Below are 20118 nucleotides of genomic sequence, written 5' to 3'. Positions count from 1 at the left end.
TTAAACAATTTAGCAAATGATTAAATTTCACCATCTGGTACATATGGAATTTTACTCTCTCAAGTGGACTTTGGTTTATAGAGTTGCCAGAGTTATCTGTAAAGGAGTTACAGTCCCTCATGGTAAAACTAAAATGTTTTAAAATGCATGCAAGAAATGTTTGTTCAGAAAAGCCTCATGCCCACTGAATAGTTCAAGAAATCTAAGTCAATGACAGATCTTTATAATTACTTCAGAGCTATCACTTTCCATAAATATAAATAAAGCATACAGATATCATAGCTAGATATGGTAAGTTGCAGTCTTATTATCTAATATGTAAACATTGCTTTCTTACTAGTGTCAGTTGAGTTCAGTTCCTGGGTCTTTAATCCTTCACTGACAGTTCTTGAAGATAATATCCTGAAAAAAAAGTAGGGGGGTGGGGGGAACAGGAATGGAAGATTAAAATTTGAATTTTGCAAAGCTTTGTACCATGTTGTTTTTTAAAGCAAATATGATGTAAGACTCAGGCATATTGAGAATAAGGACACATTTCATTATTTTTTAATGTAAGCAGAAAATAAGATGACCAGAAATACAGATATGCCTCAAGAATAATTATGTATTATGAATAAGTGGACACTGAGCAATTCTCTTACCCTTTCTGAAGTATTACAGTCCTGAAAAGGAGGGGGAGGGACAAAGATGGAAACCAATGAGCCATTACCCCCAAGATATGGAGAAGAAACATTACTTAAAGTATTTATCACTAAAAAGAAAGCCAATCCTATCTAAAAGGAAGACAATCCTGCCATACATCAAAGGCATATCAGAAGTGGCTGCCAAGCTATTGCAACCTCTAGGAATAGCAGTAACCCACAAGCCCACATTCACACTGAGAAAGGAACTTAGAAAGATCTAAGAGAGAACATGGAAGGAAGACAGCACCAACATAATATACAGAATCAGTTGCAACAATTGTAATCAGTTCTACCTGGCAGACAGGACAACAGTTAAAAAACCAGAATCCATGAACACCAGTTGGCTATCAAACAGCATGACCCAAAGTCCTTGATCAACCGCTAACAAACAACAGCGGTTTGACTGGGACGAAGCTGAAGTCATTGGCCATGCCAAAACCCATCAGGCATATGAGTTTATCCATCAACAAACACATTAAATTTCATGCCTCACAGCAACCAGTCTTGTGATTCAACCAATCACAAGACCAAATGACCACTCAGTACCTATATAAATAAACAAAACACTTCACCCAAAACCCTGCTGAAGATGTTACCTAGTTTGGTATTGAAACATCTGAGAGTCAACCAGCAAACTCGGAGGACAAATCTCTGCCTAAAGAAACCCCTATATTTAAAAGAGCTCCACCCCACCCCAAATTGACAAGAGACTATGAACTCTAGTAAAACTAATCCTGGAGATGTATCATTAATTTGCTAAACAGGTGTGGGCATATATGCATTCATGTATGCTCAGTTTCTGGGTTGAGGGAGTTTATTGGTTTTTGTAATTAAATTTTTATTTTTGTAAACTGCCCAGAGTCATTATGAGTGACTTGGGAAGCCATATAAATGTTCTAAATAAATAAATAAATACATACACATAAATAAACAAATATAAAATGTATTCTTCCCAGAAGATGTACAACAAAACAGGGCAGGCTCAGGACAATCTCCATTCTCAACCACCAATTAAATGAATTGCTGATAAATTAATGTATGCTGTTCATAACATTAAACCCCATTGACATACAGCAAATCTCATTTTCATGTGTGAATCACTTCTACTCAGATACATATTTCAAACTTAAAGAAGAAGAAGAAGAAGAAAAGATTTGGAGATGAAAGTACTGGAAAGGGGAAGGAAAGGGAAAGGGAAAAATAAAATTACTGGGACTGAGGCAAGTGGAAATAATATTCAAATATTCAATTTTGAATATTTCATTCAGATGCAATAGGAAACCAGAGTTATGGTGCCTATTATGAGAAGGAACCCCAACAATCTACGTGTTTTAAAAAAACAGGCCATCATTCTCTTCTTGCCATGTGAAGAAAATAAATTCATCCATCCATTCATTCAATTTGTATAACCACCCAATTCAGCAAGTGACACTGGGTACCAAACAAAATTAAAATAAAATTAAAAATAATTACAACCAACACATTTTTCCTTTAAACTAACTATACAGTTGCATATAAAGCTTAGGTATTCCTGTTTAAATTGTATTATAGCTCTAGACTAGCCAATAATCATAATTCTCAGACCCAGCCATTCATTAGGGATAGACAGGGGAGAGAGAAGGGAGGCATGTGTGATAGGTGTGTCATGATGCAAACTCCACCTGTTATATATATATATATATATATATATATAGATAGATAGATAGATAGATAGATAGATAGATAGATATAGATATAGATATATATAGATATAGATATATATAGATATATATATATATAGATATATATATATATAAAAGGGCAGAGTTTGCCTCATGACATTACAATATATATTTTGGCATCAGTATGGTTAGAAAAACATGCAGTGGTAGATAAATCAATTAAAATATATTATAAAAAGTACCATAATGTAAAAACATACAAAAGGACAGAAAGAGGCACTGTTGAAAAAGGGCTTCAAAATGCCCAGCTCTAGTTACCTGCCCTTGTATTTAATATTCTGAAAATCAAATCATTGTTCATTATAAACATTAAGTTTAATGCTTACTGTTTCTCTGGTTGAACAACTGCAATTTTCTTTTCCTTATTCACTGTAAATCAAAATGAAACATGCTGATTATTAATCTAATATAAACACTGTAAAATATATCCTATGATGATCCAAAGCAACTGCAGCTTTTTACATAATAATCCCATAATCACAATGAATTGTACCCTAGTAACAAAACATCAATATGGAAATGATGATTTTATTCTTTTTGATTTACAAATGGGCACTTCTCTAATTCAGTTCCTAAAAATAATGAAGTCTTCCATATAATGCACTTATTTTAGCAAATATCCTCTAAAGCAGGTATAGGGCCTCAGGCCCCAAGTAAGTTTTAACAGGAGTTTTTAATTTAAAAAACAATGAATTGGAACATCAAATCATTTGTTAGGGATGGCTTTGGAGCTCACAAGAAATTCGATAGCATGGCTAAGAGGACAAGTGGTGGAAGGGGGGAATTAACTTTCAATTTGATAAACAGTCATATTTCACAACTTCATGGCATCAGTTTTGCAAGTGCAACAACACATTCTGTCGCAATACCCACAGTGACCTCAGCTCTAAACACTTATCTTTACCTTGCTACCGTGTTTCCACGAAAATAAGACCCAACCAGAAAATAAGTCTTAGCCTGATTTTTTAGTGTGCTCCTAATATAACCTTTACCCCCAAAATAAGCCCCAGTGAAGATCTTCATCAGCCAGGGGTGGATGGGTGGACATGGCCAGCACAGGAGGCGGAGAGCGCATTTGGGCAGACAGTGTACTGCAGCAGTCACAGCCCGCGCAGCGGTCAGTCCCACTGATTGCGGCCACCGGCCCAGCCCTCCAAGCAAAGGGGCGAGGGGAAGCAAGTGATTGTAGACACGTGGCAGCACTGGCAGCAGGCAGAGGCACAGGGGAAGGGTAGGCGATCCCAATGCACCATGTGGTCTTCTGCCCCATCACTGCCACGGGCAAGCTGAGAGACAGTGGGACAGATTAACACCCGATTTAATGGAGGCAGGTGATTCCAACGTGTGGCAGCACGGGGGGATTCTCCGCACTTCGGAATTGCCTGCCTCCATTAAATCAGGTATCAATCTGTCCCACCGTCTCATGGCTTGCCCATGATGCCCCAAAAATAAGCTCTAATGCATCTTTTGGGGCCAACCAAAATGTAAGACCAAGTCTTATTTTCGGGGAAACATGGTACTAATTCTCAGGCATCTTAGAATTAAATAAAACCACTAATTTTACGCCTCTTATGATCTTTACAAGCATGTTTATACGTTGCAACCCAAGGTGTGTATCTTTTTATCATGTTTAACAAAAGCACATAAAAATACTTCAAAGTATATATCCCCTTGTCTAAAACAGTATGCACCAGTTTGCTGCAGTGGTTCAAGTGCTGGCCTAGAAATCAGGAGACCATTAGTTCTAGTCTTGCCTTAGCTATGAAAGCCACCTGGGTGATTTTGGGTCAGTCACTTTCTCACAGCCCAACCCATTTCACAGGATTCTTGAAAACAGGAGGAGGAAGGAATATTATGTATGCTTGCCACGTTGAGTAATAAAGTAATAAAATAATAAAGGCGGGATAAAAAAATCTAAAGAATATTCATACCTACTACTCTGCGAGGAGGTCTAAGCTGGTATCCATTAGTTTCACACCAACCAACTGGAAATATATTCATAGATTCCACGCTCACTATGAATTCAGGGACTGGGATTTTAGAACCTGTATAATAATAATGATCATAATGTTTGTAAGCCCAATTATCATCACTGCCACCATTATATCACCACCATCTTACAGGGCTAACCAGCTGTAATACTTCTTATGAATTGGTACGTTCTTCATTCTTCTGCACTTGTGAACTGTCTCTAATTTTATCAATTAGCTCTGTCAGGCTAGAAGTATCTTTTTTAAAAACGTTTTAATTATTAGGAGTGGTAAAAAGAAATACAGAAAAATTAAATGCAGCTATTTCAAAACATTTCCTGAAGGAAAATAGTTTGCTGTGTATTGTTTTTGACACTCATTTACTTCTGTAAATGTGACCTGTGAAATGGCAAATCAAGTTAAAACATCTCTCTCTCTCCTCTGAAAGAAAACTTACTTTCCAGCTGTAGCCAGAGATAGGAATCCTTCACCTTTGTAATAGTTGCCACACAGATTTCTTCTGGGTTTTCTGAATTCACAGCCTCAAGTTTCATGTTCTCCTTAAAACCATGCTCAGAATTTAACTAACACAAGCAAAACACAAGATACACGGTTTATTATGTATTTTCAGAGCCTCACCTTAAAATACTAATGAAAAAATAGTTCAAAATAATTTTAGCAGTAAAGCGGACACTTGGAAGACACCAACAGAACAGATGGTTCATACTTTGCGAGTGTGAAACCTTTTAGAAACACATGAAGTTTCATCTGAACAACCCAAGTAATTACTTACATCTTGAATAAAATGCACAAGGTCATTGGCTTCAAACTCAGACCTTGCATTACACAAAATTAAATAAGGCAAGAAAGATATATGTACCGGTAGTTGGAAACTTGCTTTATGGCTGAAGGAAGACTTGGTTATCTCAAAACAGCTGAAAAAGTTCTACTCTACACTTCAACCCAGAAGTATTGATCTGCCCAAAATCTAAATGCAAACAATTGCCTGTAATGCTCATTTATAATCACACTTTCCTCCTCCCCTCCTGCCTTAGATAATGCTGTCCCTCAATGTAGGATGCCTTTCTACAATTTTCAAGTCTTAAGAATTTTCAGGTATATTTATGAAGGCTTTCCCTTCATAAATACACACTTGCAAATATACACCCATTTTTACTCCTACCTTAGCTTGTTGGGTTCTCTAAATAAAAAGAAATCCCTAAACCTAAAATGCTGGGTGCTAAACTGAAGAATTCCAGTTAAGCAATCTACCAACCTTTTTAAAAAGCATTATTATGATGATTGGTTGCACAGTCAGCCAGGTATTTAGACTTGTTTTGGTATTTTTAACCTTTTTATTATGTTGTTGTTGCTGTAGAAAATCTACATTATATTTTAGTACAACGATATTTGGACAATATCGATTGGAAATTGTTAGCTAATTTTGTTAGCTAAACCTTGCTAACTCTCTAGATGAAGATTTTTTTTAATTTACAAAGGAGCATTCCATCATCACAAATCCTAATTTGCAGCTTAAATTGCATATGCAAAGAAACATCTTACTGTATCAGCAGCATTTGTAGCCAAAGACACAAAAGGACACTGTTATATAAGCTACACTATAAATTCTGGAAGAATACAATGAATATTATTTGCTACAAGTATATGTTTAGATTTCATAGTTTAAACTTCAGTCACATTCTAAGAACAAAGCAAGGATTTTATTAGTATGTGCTGTGGCTAATGGACTTTAGGAATAAAATATGCATCAGTAAATAAAACCATTCACATTACTTTCTTAAATGCTTACCAGAGGAAAACAGCTTTGGGGAGCGGCCTCAGCTCCGCATTGCTTGAGATAATCTGCCCAGTCAAAATCTTGTCCTGGATAACCTGTGAACAAGGAAAAAAAATAACTTTACAGCATTTTAATCTTATTCCTTCTTTAAAATGTTGGGTTATCTTCCACTTCTTCCGCATCTGGCTCTTTAATAATGTAAAATATATGAGATTAAGTTGATGATGATCAGCATTACCTACTAATATTCATAGTTCTTTGACCCTGAGTTTGTACAATCCTCATCTAATATTCTAATACAGGTAGTCCTCGACCCTGGGATACTGCAACTATCATAAATATGAATCAGTTGCCAAGCATCCAAATTTTGGTTTCATGACTACGAGGAGCCTGCAACCATCGTAAATGTGAAAAACACTCATAAATCACTTTTTTCAATGCTACTGTAACTTTGAATGGTCACTAAATGAACTGTTGTAAATTGAGGACTACCTGTATATCACACTGACTTCCTTAAACATGAGCGTAATTTTTTTTTTAAAAAAATAAAAATAATTCCAGATTTCAGAAAATTCTTCCCTAGGTCTAGACTACAATTGAATTACCCTCCAAAATTATCCATCTCCAAAACAGCTCAATAAACAAAATTAAATTATACCACAAATTTAAATGCATCTAGAAGACTGATATGAATGGAGGTAGATTATATATACACACCAGGTGGAGGGTTAAGATGTAAGCCATTTTTCAGACTCCACTGCACAGGAAAAAGTCCAGCACTGCTGACATGACAAATAAAAGGCTGACTTGTGGTACAATCTGGTCTCAAATCATCTATTTCTACCAAGAAATATTTATCATCCAATACCTGCAAAAATAGAGAAATTACTTTGATAATATAAAAATAGAAATTATATGTAGTTTCACAATCAAGTTCCAAGACTATATTTGTTAAGATATTTCCTGTCTATTTTAAGTATTTTTATAGTTCTGTCCCTTGCTGGGAGGATTTTAATAAATTGTATTAAATATTAGCTATCTTAAAATAAAAGGTGACATTTGACGAAGTCTTGGGTATAACCCCTTGAACCTCAGATGTTGTCACTGAATATGACAGAAGAACATAGGAAATGTTAGCTTAATTTGAAATTTTAATTAAACTACACCAAGTATAGCTTTCCCTGCTCCTGCTATAATGGGGTTTAATATCCTGTGGAAACAAGTGCGGTTGTTGGCCCCAGAAAGATTGCACATCTCAGGCCTAAAAAACATCTTACAGTTTATAAGAAAGCACTGAAGGAAAAAAGAAATAGTCAGAAAGAATATAAAATGTTATGTCTGAAAGGGCCTGGTGGCTCAGCAGACTGATAGCATTGTGATTAACACCAGCTGTCTGCAATTACTGTAAATTTGAATCTCACCAGGCTTAAGGTTGACTCAGCCTTCCATCCTTTCTAAGGTAGGTAAATTGAGGACCCAGTTTGTGGGGACAATAAGCTGACTTTGTATAAATATACAAAAGTATGAAGGCTATTGCTTAACGCATTGTAAGCCGCCGTGAGTCTCCGGAGAAGGGCGGCATATAAATCAAATAAAAAAAAAAATTAAATGACAAAATAGGACAAGAAGTTTAATTCAAGTCTTCAAATGATAAGAGAATGACAATGTCGGGGCCCTCCAATCTTTAAATGGTCCAGAATATCCACCTGAGGAAATGAGGATAAAAATAAGAATAGAATAGAATAGAATAGAATAGAATAGAATAGAATAGAATAGAATAGAATAGAATAGAATAGAATAGAATAGAATAGAATAGAATAGAACAGAACAGAACAGAACAGAACAGAACAGAACAGAACAGAATAGAATAACAGAGTTGAAGGGACCTTGGAGGTCTTCTAGTCCAATCCCCTGCCTAGGCAGGAAACCCTACACCACTTCAGACAAATGGTTATCCAACATCTTCTTAAAAACTTCCAGGGTTGGAGCATTCACAACTTCTGGAGGCAAGTTGTTCCACTGATTAATTGTTCTAACGGTCAGGAAATTTCTCCTTAGTTCTAAGTTGCTTCTTTCCTTGATTAGTTTCCACTCATTGCTTTTTTGTCCTACCCTCAGGTGCTTTGGAGAATAGCTTGACTCCCTCTTCTTTGTGGCAGCCCCTGAGATATTGGAACACTGCTATCATGTCTCCCCTAGTCCTTCTTTTCATTAAACTAGACATACCAGTTCCTGCAACCATTCTTCATATGTTTTAGCCTCCAGTCCCCTAATCATTTTTGTTGCTCTTCTCTGCACTCTAGTTTCAGCATCTTTTTTACATCGTGATGACCAAAGCTGAATGCAATATTCCAAGTGTGGCCTTACCAAGGCATTATAAAGTGGTATTAACACTTCACGTGATCTTGATTCTATCCCTCTGTTTATGCAGCCTAAAACTGTGCTGGCTTTTTTGACAGCTGCTGCACACTGCTGGCTCATATTTAAATGGTTGTCCACTAGGACTCCAAGATCCCTCTCACAGTTACTACTATTGAGCGAGGTACCACATATACTGTACCTGTGCATTTTGTTTTTCTTCCCTAAATGTAGAACCTTACTTTTTCTCCATTGAATTTCATTTTGTTAGATAGCACCCAATGTTCAAGTCTGTCAAAATTCTTCTGTATCTTAAGCATATCTTCTGGAGTGTTGTCATCTGCAAATTTGATGAGTTTCCTATCTATCTCCTCGTCCAAGTCATTGATGAAGATGCTGAAGAATATTTGTTGTGTCTCGGGATCAGCTTGGCTGTGCTTTCAGGTTGCAACGGCCCCAGCCGGTGATTTCCTGATTCTATCAACAGGTGGCCGGGGCTTAGGATCATGGGCTGGCCGGGGCTTTAGGTCCAATCAGCTTTGTTGGCCAATTACTCCACCCAGTGGCCAGCCTGCAGCGGAAGCCCAAAGAATATATATTCTTGGTCTGTTCCTCACTATGTAAGCTTGTTCTAGTCTTTTTTACTTGCTTTTAATTATGGAATAAAAGAAGAGTTGAAGTCACTTGGAGTTGCCTGGCTCATTGGAACCCACTACATTTCAGTATTGGACCTAAAACAGAGCCTTGGGGTACTCCACTGCTTACTTCCCTCCATGTAGATGCAGTTCCATTGAGGACTACACGTTGAGTGCGGTTGGTCAGCCAGTTACAAATCCATCTGGTGGTGATGCTGTTTAACACACATTTTTCTACTTTATCTAGTAGTAGATTATGGTCTACTTTATCAAATGCCTTACTGAAGTCCAAGTAAATTATATTGACAGCATTCTTCTGAAAATGTTTGATAGCTAGCTTTTCCACATGCATCTTTAGGGCTCAGGATGTAAATAAAGTCAGACCGATGTAGTATTTTGATGAGAAACTATCAGGGAATGCTACTGTAGAGTACATTGGAAAATCAAAAGACATTCTAAAAGAAGGCAGTGAAAAACTTTTTCTGGACTACTGAGAAGAAAACTTCACGGATATGTGCATGCAATCACTAGGAGTAAAACTCAAGCCTTTTAAAAATACAATTCACTTACTAGACCTCATAAGCCAAATTGATTCATAAAATGGAAAAAAAACCCAGATGCTAAAATTATTGTTCTCTTATTATTTCAGTATCAACTGAGGAAAATCACATTAGAAATTTTCTCTTATTTTTTTTATTAATAATATTTTTCATCCCATTGTGCCTAAGATTTTAGGCGCAAAGAAATGTATCATAAATAGTTTAACTCGTTTTTGAAAATTAAGAATCCAACAAGTAGCTGGATAGGAGGGAAAAAAAAAACAAATTATTTCAGTATTTATACTGATTCACAACAGCAATTGATAAATGTTAGCGCAATGAAAGAAAAATGCATATTTGTATACTTCTGGAACCACATAAAATTCTTGTAAAGATAACTGTCAATGCTTAAGTTTAAGCAATGAAGTTCTTAAAACTGCCTGTGAGTCTAGCTTCTTGCAATTCAATCCCAGATTAAAGGAGCTTTCATAGTTGCTGATTTATATAGAAACTGAGCTCTGCCTCTTCCATAATATCTTTTCATTTCATATTTCTTGGATCTGAAGTTCAGAATTAAAATCAGGTGTTTAGGAACAAATACTGAGACATGTTCTTGTTGCAAATGCCCTACAAAATTAGCTTCCATTCAAAGTGACCTAAATTAGAGTGTGAGCAAATTATAGAGAATAGTTTTCTTGGCAACAAGGAAGGAAATTATGGTTAGCAGCCAGATACTTGTGATACCTTTGTAACTGTAGCAGGTGATATGGCAAAAGGAGCTTTTGGATTAATAGCTTCTAACTTCATGTTTACAGAAAATGCATGAGTTCCAACCACAGGTTTGTCCTAAAAATGATTAATAAAAACCGTTAGTTTCCATCTCTCAAAATTTTCTTAATATCTAAGTATGTATGTGCATACACATGTATACACACACAATTAGTTATTTTTAAAACACCCTTATTTTGTTTGGGTCAGTTTTCTTTTCTGCTTTATAGTTGCTGATATTTTAGTTTTAAATTTTTTTTAATTTTTGCCAAGATCAGTGAGGCAGTCTCCAAGGAGGAAAATTATTTATAATAGAGAATGAAACCTGCAAAAGATTATCCATTGATAAAAGACACATTCTACTTGTTTAATATTTCTCTGAAAGTAATATGGACATTTTTCACTTATAAGGAAACCAACAAATTAAAGCTACCAGCAGTTGCTCTCTCAAAAATAATTCAGCATGATTTGTTCTTATAGTACAAACATTTCACACAACAGTTTTAACCAAAACTTTTCTAAGAAACATTCTTCCAAATAAATCAACATATCATAATATTATAGAATTACTCATTTCTAAAAAAAAAATGACAAAATATTTTTGAAACTTTCAAAACTGGGTTTGGCGTTTTCCTGCAGGATGGGAAGTCAAAAGTGTATCTGTTTCATTAATCTCTAAAATAATCTATAATCTTATACAGTATATTTAAAATTTTTAAATTACCTAGAGTTTCTGATATCTAATAAGTAAAAAGCTTAATTAAAATATTACCTTGTCTAGTTCTCAGAAATTACTTTTTTGTACATATTAGATTTAATCATAGCATTTGGTAAGAATACAGTAAATGCCAAATGTCATACCTTGAACAGATCAGTGGGCACTAACGATTCTTCTTCCTCTTCTTTTACTTTTGCTAGAATTTCTTGCCATTCTGTCTCAGTCTTCAAATGCCTAATAGCTTCAATAAAAGTAAGATAAGTTTGTTATCCCATTAAAAGTAAACTTTTAAAATGAATATATTGTATTACATTCATAGTAATGTAACAATAGCAGTCAGATCTATATACACTACTTCATAGTGCTTTACAACCCTCTCTTACAGAATCAGCATATTGCCCCCAACAATCTAGATCCTCATTTGAGTGACCTCAGAAGGATGGAAGGCTGAGTCAACCTTGAGCTGGTCAGAATCAAACTCCTGGAGTGAGCAGTGAGTTAGTCCTGCAATATGGCATTCTAACCACTGTGCCACCATGGCAAATAATGAACTAACAAATATTTCTCCCTTATCTGTGTTCCCTATGAATGTTGAACACTATCTTTAAAAAAAATGCGCTCTTGGCAGTATCTAAACTATAAAACTAATCTTTATAAATATTGTAATATAAAAATATTAAACTACTAAATAGTATAAGTGACTAAATTCCTCAACACCAAGCTGATTTGATAAATTACTAAATATTAACATAGTTAATCCATTAATCAACCTTTAAATTACAATTACAAGTTAGTGTGAATATTTAACTTCCATATGCAATATAATACAATATATCTAATTATCATTATCTCAGTAAATCTTAAATTCTTCTTTACAATTTTCAGAAAGACAAAATTTCACTACTTGCCAGATGATTTAAACTATTGTATCTCTAGGTAGATATTGGGAGCTATCAAAATTTCTTATATAAAGGGATCAGAATTCCACAAATGTCCCTATATAAATAACAATATGGAAGGACACAGACCGGTATTTCTAATGTACTCATTCTCCATGCATTTTAGTTTGTAGAGCACTCTTACAATATATCTAGGAATATGTATATATATATTTTGCATATATAGTTTTGATCTTGATAGGCCAGCCACCTAGCAGAATATAACACCTCATATGCAGCATGCCACCCAGAAAACCTTCCTCAAAAACATGATCTGAGTGGTCAAGTAAGGATGATTTACTTCCTATTGCTAATTCCCTTCTAGATTGGCTAGGCATTTTACCATAATGCAAAATTATTTTAGTTTTGACCAATTTTTTCTTAAACTTAGATTTTATAAGAAAGAGATTTAAATCCTTATATAAATAATAAGTTGTCATCAGCACAAAATATTTGTTTGAAAAGAAATAACTCTAATAATAATTCCATTTCAACTGAAACAAATAAAGATTATTTTAAGAATGGATTATTTTAAGAAGGCAGCTTGACACAAGTATACAAGTATCATCAAACAAGGGAAGGAAGAAGATCCAGGAAACTACAGACAAGAAGATAATTTCTTTCAGTCGGCTTTGCTAGTTTGTGACTGAAAATTAAATTTTGTACCTAAAGGAGGTTCAAGGATGTATCCTTGTTGAGCTGCCCAACCCATTGGATGGAGAAAGGGATCTAAATAGAACATCCATAAGTCATATTGTTCTATATCTCCAAGTCCTTCATAGCGCAGCCTGAGTCTTCCACCAATGTTTTCCAGAACAGTGACTATCCAAGCTCCTAGATAGTTATTTAAGTGCTGACATTCAAGTCGTGACCCTGGTGCAATAAGATCCAAAGAATTTTTTCCTCGTTGGAGCTGCAGAGTAAAAGGAAAGAAAAATGTTAAAGATATCTGCCTATTTATCTATTCTAAATTATCTAACATCTATTCTAAAATGTAGCATTATTTATGTATTTGCTTCATTCATTGTCTTACACATTCTATGTTTTTGTAATGACATTATTATCTGTAATATGGTTATACTTGTAAGAGGTTCACAATTATTGTGAAATAAGAAAGGATTTGCCATTTCTAATTGTCTTTGCTTTCTAGGCTTTTAGTCTGTTTGCTTTTAAGTAACTAGTACATTATAGCATTGATTTCTGCTTAAATGTATATTCCTTAATAGAAATATATTATTTTTATATATATGTATGTCTATTTCCCACTCATCCAGAATACTAATGGGTGACCAGTTCTCAATTTTAATGTACTCTTTTACAAGATGCCATTAGCTTCCAAAAGCAGCAAATAGCAGAGAACTGAACCAATCCATAAATTAGATTAATTAATGAGCTCATGAAGCAAACTCTTGATTCACTGAATCTAACAGTATTAGAAACCCTTTCCACATCTATGTCATCACAGTACTTTTATTACATACAAAGGTGAACAAAAAGAGGCGAAGGTAATTTTACAAATAATTTATAATTATAATTTCCATAATTTGCAATTATGGAAAGGTTGTTTTTGAAAGTTACAAAAAGAAAATCAAGATGAGCTTCTATAAAATATTCTTGAAAGATAATACAAGATAAATACAAGATAAACATTACAGTCTCTATGTAATTGTTCTCTTTGTTTGCTTCACAATCATTCACTCAGCATCTGTTTGAAGTTAGTGATGGCACTGAATGAGTGCAGTACTTGCCACTGCAGCATTCTGCTGTCACATGAACATTATTTGAAACCTCCCCTGCCAACCTCTTATAAGCAAAATCAATGGGGAAGCCATTAGGGAATGTTGCAAGTCATTCATACTACCACACCCCTTCTCCAACTCTGCCTCATTCCATAATATTTACCCACCACCTACCTGCCTGCATGCTTGTGATTTGCCTGGGACTTGCGACTGGCAGCTTCTTCACTGACTTAATGAGAATCCAGCAGGAAGTCACAAGTGCCAGTCACGTGAGGCTTTCACTTAATAACCCACAAACCTTGCTTAACAACAGCAATGAGGACTGCTAGGCTTGTCATCACTAAACAATGTGGTTATGTGATGTCACACTTTATGACTGCATTGCTTGGTAATGAAAATCCTGATGCCAATTACCGTTGTTAAATAAGGACTACCTGTACAACAGATATGCCATGCCACTGATGAAGTTCTTTCCCCAAAGAGTTCTCTAATGCAATTCCACCCACTTCCAGATTTTAAGTTTATTCTGAAAATTATGGTGTCTTTTATAACTATACAGCAAAATCTCTCTTCTATTAGTTTGCCACTACTTAAATATATTCCAGAAGTTATAAACAAATTAGAGAAAAAAACCATGCCACTAATAAAAAAAAACTGTTAATTATTAAGCTTTATTGAACTACAATTCTTACTGTGTAGACACCTACCCCTTCTAGAAGACCGGCAGGAGGACTGCATGCTCCTTTCAGAGTTTGCTGAAGGAATTCTATCTGATTGGGAATTTTATCCTTAATGCCTAAAAAAGGAAAAGGAAAAACTAAGTCAATCAATATGCACTCTTGTTATCTTATAAGCAGCTTGATTAAAGTTACAGTTATCCTGGGAAGGTCAAAAGCAAATCCACGCCTGTGGTTCAACATGTTTGCAACTTTTGGATTACTTAAGAGTACATTTCAGAGTTTTATGACCTGAGTTCTTGAGTTCAAGAATGATTAAATCTAGAGTAGGAACAGGTATAGGATCTCAATCATGATAAGCCAAAAATAAGACTGTCAATAATTATGATATTATTAAGTCCAACACTTATATTGACAAGATACTAAAAAGACAAATGGATTGACGTGCAGCTGATTCTTAGATATCATAGTAAATATGTAAAAGTAAATGTAAAAGCAATTCATGCAAACCTATTTAAAGTGATGCCCATGGAAAAACAAATATAAAAATTTAGAGAAGAAGCCTGAACAACAAAATCTTAATCCCTTTAATCCCTTTATAGGCAGTTATTTTGTGAGTTTACAGGACCTGCATTTTGTTCCATAGAAGATAGTTACCTTCAGGCACTTTGAGGGTCTTTTTGTTCTGCTCACACCAGCCAAGTGGATGCAAATCAGCTGTCATTATATCACACCAGAAATCAGCCTTGCGGTCTTCTCCATAACCATCATAGCGCAAAAGTAATAACTGCCCACAAGTGGTAATGATTGTGGCAATCCAATAAGTGTCAGGGCCAGGTTTGATAGCAACCTCCAATTTCATGCCTGGTGTGAAGCCATTTTGTGGGCTAGTATCCACCTAAAAGGGAAAAAAAATCAAGTCAGCAATTTTGATACTGTAATATTATTTATAAAATGTTTGGTAAAAGTTAGGGATTTCTGTTGATAACTGGGAATAAGGAAGGTAATGGATTAACATTTCTGGATTGGTCAGTTAAAATAATATATAATTGAAAAATACTACAATCAGATTAGGATACAGTTTTAAGGATACAATGGTAATAACCTACATCAGATCAGGTGTCCCCCCCAAAAAATAAATGATCAACAGGGCAATGCATTTAGAATTAGTTAATTCACAACAATCTAGAAGCCCAGATTACAAACTTTAGAGTATAAAGCCCCTGCTTGATGCTCCCAGATTGTGCTACGAAAATCTATTCAATACAACTGATAATTAAATCTATTTTGTATTTATAAACACAAAAAACTAAATTACCTTATCAATAAACTTAAACAATAAAACCTTCAGGTAAAAAAAAGAGCCCTGCCTTGATCCAAGGTATGATGTCATAATATAACAATAAATTATTTTTAATTATATCATACTATCGCCTATCATGATGAAAGCAAATTACACACATACGAGCAATCCAAATATCTGAATTGTATTTATTCAGTTATAAGAATCATATATATATCTTATAATAAGAACTAAGAGCCATTGTATAATTTTTCGTTCCCATTCTATTCTGCAATACATAATTCTGACACCAAAAATAAACAAAAATTCTAGGAGGTATTTTTTATACAAAGTGAATTCCAAATCACTGCTCTTCAAAACAACTGAGAATCCTTTCTACTTTCTATATTAATTACAACTCTCTACAGAATGATCCTTGACAACTTAGATGACAATAGTGTACATTCTAATTAGGTTGCTTGTGAGTAGGAAAAATAATTTTGAAATCATTTTTAATGAGTAAACTTTACTCATATAATTTTTCAAATTGAATAATTATTTTTATCGAATAAGCTTTACTCATACAAAAATGTATTTCAAATTGGAAATGAAGCAGAATTAGACAACTGTCTCACTCAGATATAATTGGAAGGTTGCATAAATACACAGTCCTAGATGAACAGATAAATCAAGGCAAAACTTGAGAGAAGGGATTCTAACTAATAATTAATAAACTAAGAAAAGTAAATAAACAATAGCAAGCAAGCAAGAATAAGAAGAATAAGACGTCTTAATTCGATACATGTCTTACTATACAAATAAAGTATGACTACTCTGGACAGGAACCAATGTATTCAAAACATTCTCTTTCCTGTTCCAATAGCACCCTCTCATGGCAATCTAGTAAGACTACAGTAGTAGTCTTAGTGATCCAATTTCTTATGCAATCGCATCTATGACACTACAGAATAAATTCTTGGATCAATCAGGGCCTAAATTAATAATAATAAAACAAAGAGGAATATGGCAAATTGGCAGGATTGAAAATAAATAAAGAGAAAACTAAGATATTAGTTAAAAATCTTACAGACATGCAGAAAAAAGAGTTAATGAAGAGAATGGATATACAGATTACTAAGAAAGTAAAATACTTAGGGATTCACCTGACAGCAAGATGTGTAACTATTAAGGAAGATAATTATTATAAACTGACACAACAAATTAAAGCAGATTTGGAGAAATGGAAAAATCTGCAATTATCATTGATAGGAAGAATAGCTACAATAAAAATGAATGTATTACCAAGACTACTATACCTATTTCAAACAATTCTGATAAAATTGGAAAAAAAATACTTTGAGGAACTCAATAAAGTAATATTAAGATATATCTGGCAAGGGAAAAAAGCAAGAATAAGCTTTAAAATGCTGCAGGATTCGAGAAATAGAAGAGGCTTTGGTCTACCAAATTGGGAATTGTATTATCAGGCTGCGGTACTCACATGGGTGAAAGAATGGATTGTATTGAGGCATACAAGACTATTGACTTTGGAGGGGCATGATTTGCAATTGGGCTGGCATGCTTTCTTGTGGCATGGGAAAAATAAAATACATGGTTACTTTCAAAGACATTATATTAGGAATGCATTTATTGTTAGTGTGGGAGAAGATTAGAGAACAACATTACTTGAGGATACCAGTTTGGCTTTCACCAATGGAAGCACTGATTCACTCAAATGTTATTAACATAGAAAATATTGTTAGGTACAAAGATATTTTGAATGAAAAGGGGGAACTCAAAACTAAACACAAATTGAATCATCAAGGGATTGATATGGCATGGTATTCACAAGTGCAGATACATTCTAGATATGAGAAAGATGTTAAACTATATGGCTTTTATAATGAAATAACAGAATTAGACAAGATATTAATAGGGACAGAAGAAAAATTAAAAAAGAAAACATACAGCTCCTTATTAGGCATGAAATTGGAAGAAGAACAAGTGAAGGAGACAATGATAGTATGGGCAAAAAACTGGCTATACAATAGTTAGATAAATGGCAGAAACTGTGGGATAGGAACTATAAATTAACAATGTCAACTGTATACAAAGAAAATATATAAGATGTTTTATAGATGGCATTTTGCGCCAGCGAGGTTTGCAAAGATGTTTAAATGCTGGAAGTGCCAACAGATACCTAGGTCATATTATCATATGTGGTAGACATGCTCAAAAGCAAAAAAAATATTGGTCAAAAATACATACGTGGCTGGAAAAAAATGATAAAGCAGCATATTGATTTAAAACCAGAAATATTCTTTTTGGGGGGCAATTTTTTTTTAAACAAACAAACAAACAAACAAACAAACAAACAAACAAACATTTAATACATCAATCCACCCTTCTCTGCGACACCTCGGTGTTATCTTCTAGGCTTCTTTTCCATATTCCATAAGTTTCTTCTATCTTCATATTCATCCAAACCATTCTAACATTTAATTTCTAAATCAGTATTATAATCATCATTTGTACACAATTATAGTATCAGTCATTTATATCTCTTTTCCAACCAACTATAAAAATAATTCCATGTTTTAAAATATTCTGATTCCTCCTTATCTTTAATCATCAAAGTTAATCTATTCATTTCTGCACAGTCTAAAAATTTTTTTATTACTTCTTCTTCCAACGGTATTTTCCTTGATTTCCAATTTTGAGCATACACAATTCTTGCAGCTGTTATTACATGTATAATTAAATATACATTTTCCTTACTAATTTTTTCTGGAAAGATACCCAGTAGGAACAACTCTGGTTTAAACGCAATACATTGTTATATCATTTCTTCCAGCCAGATTTTAATTTTATACCAGTAATTTTTTGCTTCGGGACAAGTCCATCACATATGGTAGTAAGATCCTGGTGTTTGATGACATTTCCAGCACTTAGCTGATTTATCTTTAAACATTTTTGCTAACTTCTCCGGTAGCATATGCCATCTATAAAACATTTTATATTGATTTTTCTTATATGCTGTAGACATTGTTAATTTATAGTTCCTTTCCCATAGTTGTTGCCATTTTTCAAACTCAATTGGATAACCAAAATTTCTACCTCAGGCTATCATCGTTTCTTTTACTTGCTCCTCTTCCAATTCAATATACAACAAAAAATTATAAAAAAAAATATTAAATTTTCCTCTGTTCCCATGAGTATCCTATCCAGTTCAGTCTTTTCCATATAAAAACCATATAGTTTAGCATCTTTTTCATATCTTGATCTTATCTGTATATACATGTACCAATCTATCTCAATTCCCTGTTGTTCCAATTCTCGTTTCTCTTTCAGTTCCCCCTTATCTGTTAATAACTCATTATATCTAACAATATTTCCAGAATTAAAGACATTTGGGTGTATCAAAGCTTCCGTTATTGATAACCATGTTGGTATTTTCACATAAAATTTATCTCTAACCTTCTCCCATACCAATAACGATGCATTTCTTATATAATGTCTATGAAAGTATGTGTGTATCTTATTTTCTACCATGCCATAAAAAGGCATGCCATCCCAGTTGTAAACCATGCCCTTCCAGTGTTAACAACCTTGTATTTCTTAATTCAATCCATTATTTCAACCATGTCAATACTGCTGCTTGATAATATAATTCCCATTTTAAACCAAATCCCCCTCGTAATCTCATGTCTTGCAACATTCTTAAACTTATTCTTACTTTTTTCCTTTGCCATATAAATTTCCTCATGATCTTATTAAGATATTGAAAGTAAGTCTTTTCAATTTTTATTGGCACAGTTTGGAATAAAAATAATAGTCTTAGTAATATGTTCATCTTTATCAGTGCAATCCGACCCATGTGATAGTTGAAGATTCTTCCATTTTTCCAAGTCTTTTTCAATTTGTTGCTTTAACTTGTAGTAGTTTTCTTCTTTTATTGTTGGACATTTTGAAGTTAAGTATACTCCCAAGTATTTCACTTTTTTCACCACTTGTATGTCTAGATTTTCTTTTATCTCTCTATTTTGTTTTTCTGTTGTATTCTTCACCAAAATTTTTGTTTTGTCTTTGTTTATTTTCAAACCAGATACTTTTCCATAATCTTCTATCTGTAATAGTAATTTAGAGCCTGTTATTTGCACTTCCTCTATAATAAAAACTAAGTCATCGGCAAACGCTTGTAATTTATATTCTTCTTTTTTGACTTTCGTTCCTTTTATCTCATCACTCCGTCTAATGTTCCTGTTTAAAATTTCTAGAGTCAAAATAAACAA

General features: G+C 34.0%; 1 protein-coding gene across 1 annotated transcript in view; it reads right to left on the bottom strand.

Moving 5' to 3' along the window:
* SFMBT1 (Scm like with four mbt domains 1) overlaps positions 1 to 20118 on the bottom strand; it is a 153411-nt gene that overhangs the window by 17002 nt on the left and 116291 nt on the right. The window contains exons 4-14 of the mRNA XM_070933693.1: positions 15202 to 15442; positions 14575 to 14663; positions 12795 to 13041; positions 11334 to 11431; positions 10449 to 10550; positions 6890 to 7040; positions 6185 to 6267; positions 4832 to 4958; positions 4336 to 4449; positions 2731 to 2773; positions 338 to 402 (exon numbers count right to left, since the gene is read on the bottom strand). Of these exons, the coding sequence (XP_070789794.1) occupies positions 338 to 402; positions 2731 to 2773; positions 4336 to 4449; positions 4832 to 4958; positions 6185 to 6267; positions 6890 to 7040; positions 10449 to 10550; positions 11334 to 11431; positions 12795 to 13041; positions 14575 to 14663; positions 15202 to 15442 (1360 nt within the window). The remainder of the gene's footprint in view (positions 1 to 337; positions 403 to 2730; positions 2774 to 4335; positions 4450 to 4831; positions 4959 to 6184; positions 6268 to 6889; positions 7041 to 10448; positions 10551 to 11333; positions 11432 to 12794; positions 13042 to 14574; positions 14664 to 15201; positions 15443 to 20118) is intronic.

This window comes from Pituophis catenifer, unplaced genomic scaffold (genome assembly GCF_029215685.1).
Source record: "Pituophis catenifer annectens isolate HBS135680 unplaced genomic scaffold, rPitCat1.0.hap2 SCAF_2, whole genome shotgun sequence".
NCBI lineage: Eukaryota > Metazoa > Chordata > Lepidosauria > Squamata > Colubridae > Pituophis > Pituophis catenifer.
The sequence above is the reverse complement of the archived record's forward strand: the minus strand, read 5'-3'. Positions and strand labels throughout refer to the sequence as shown.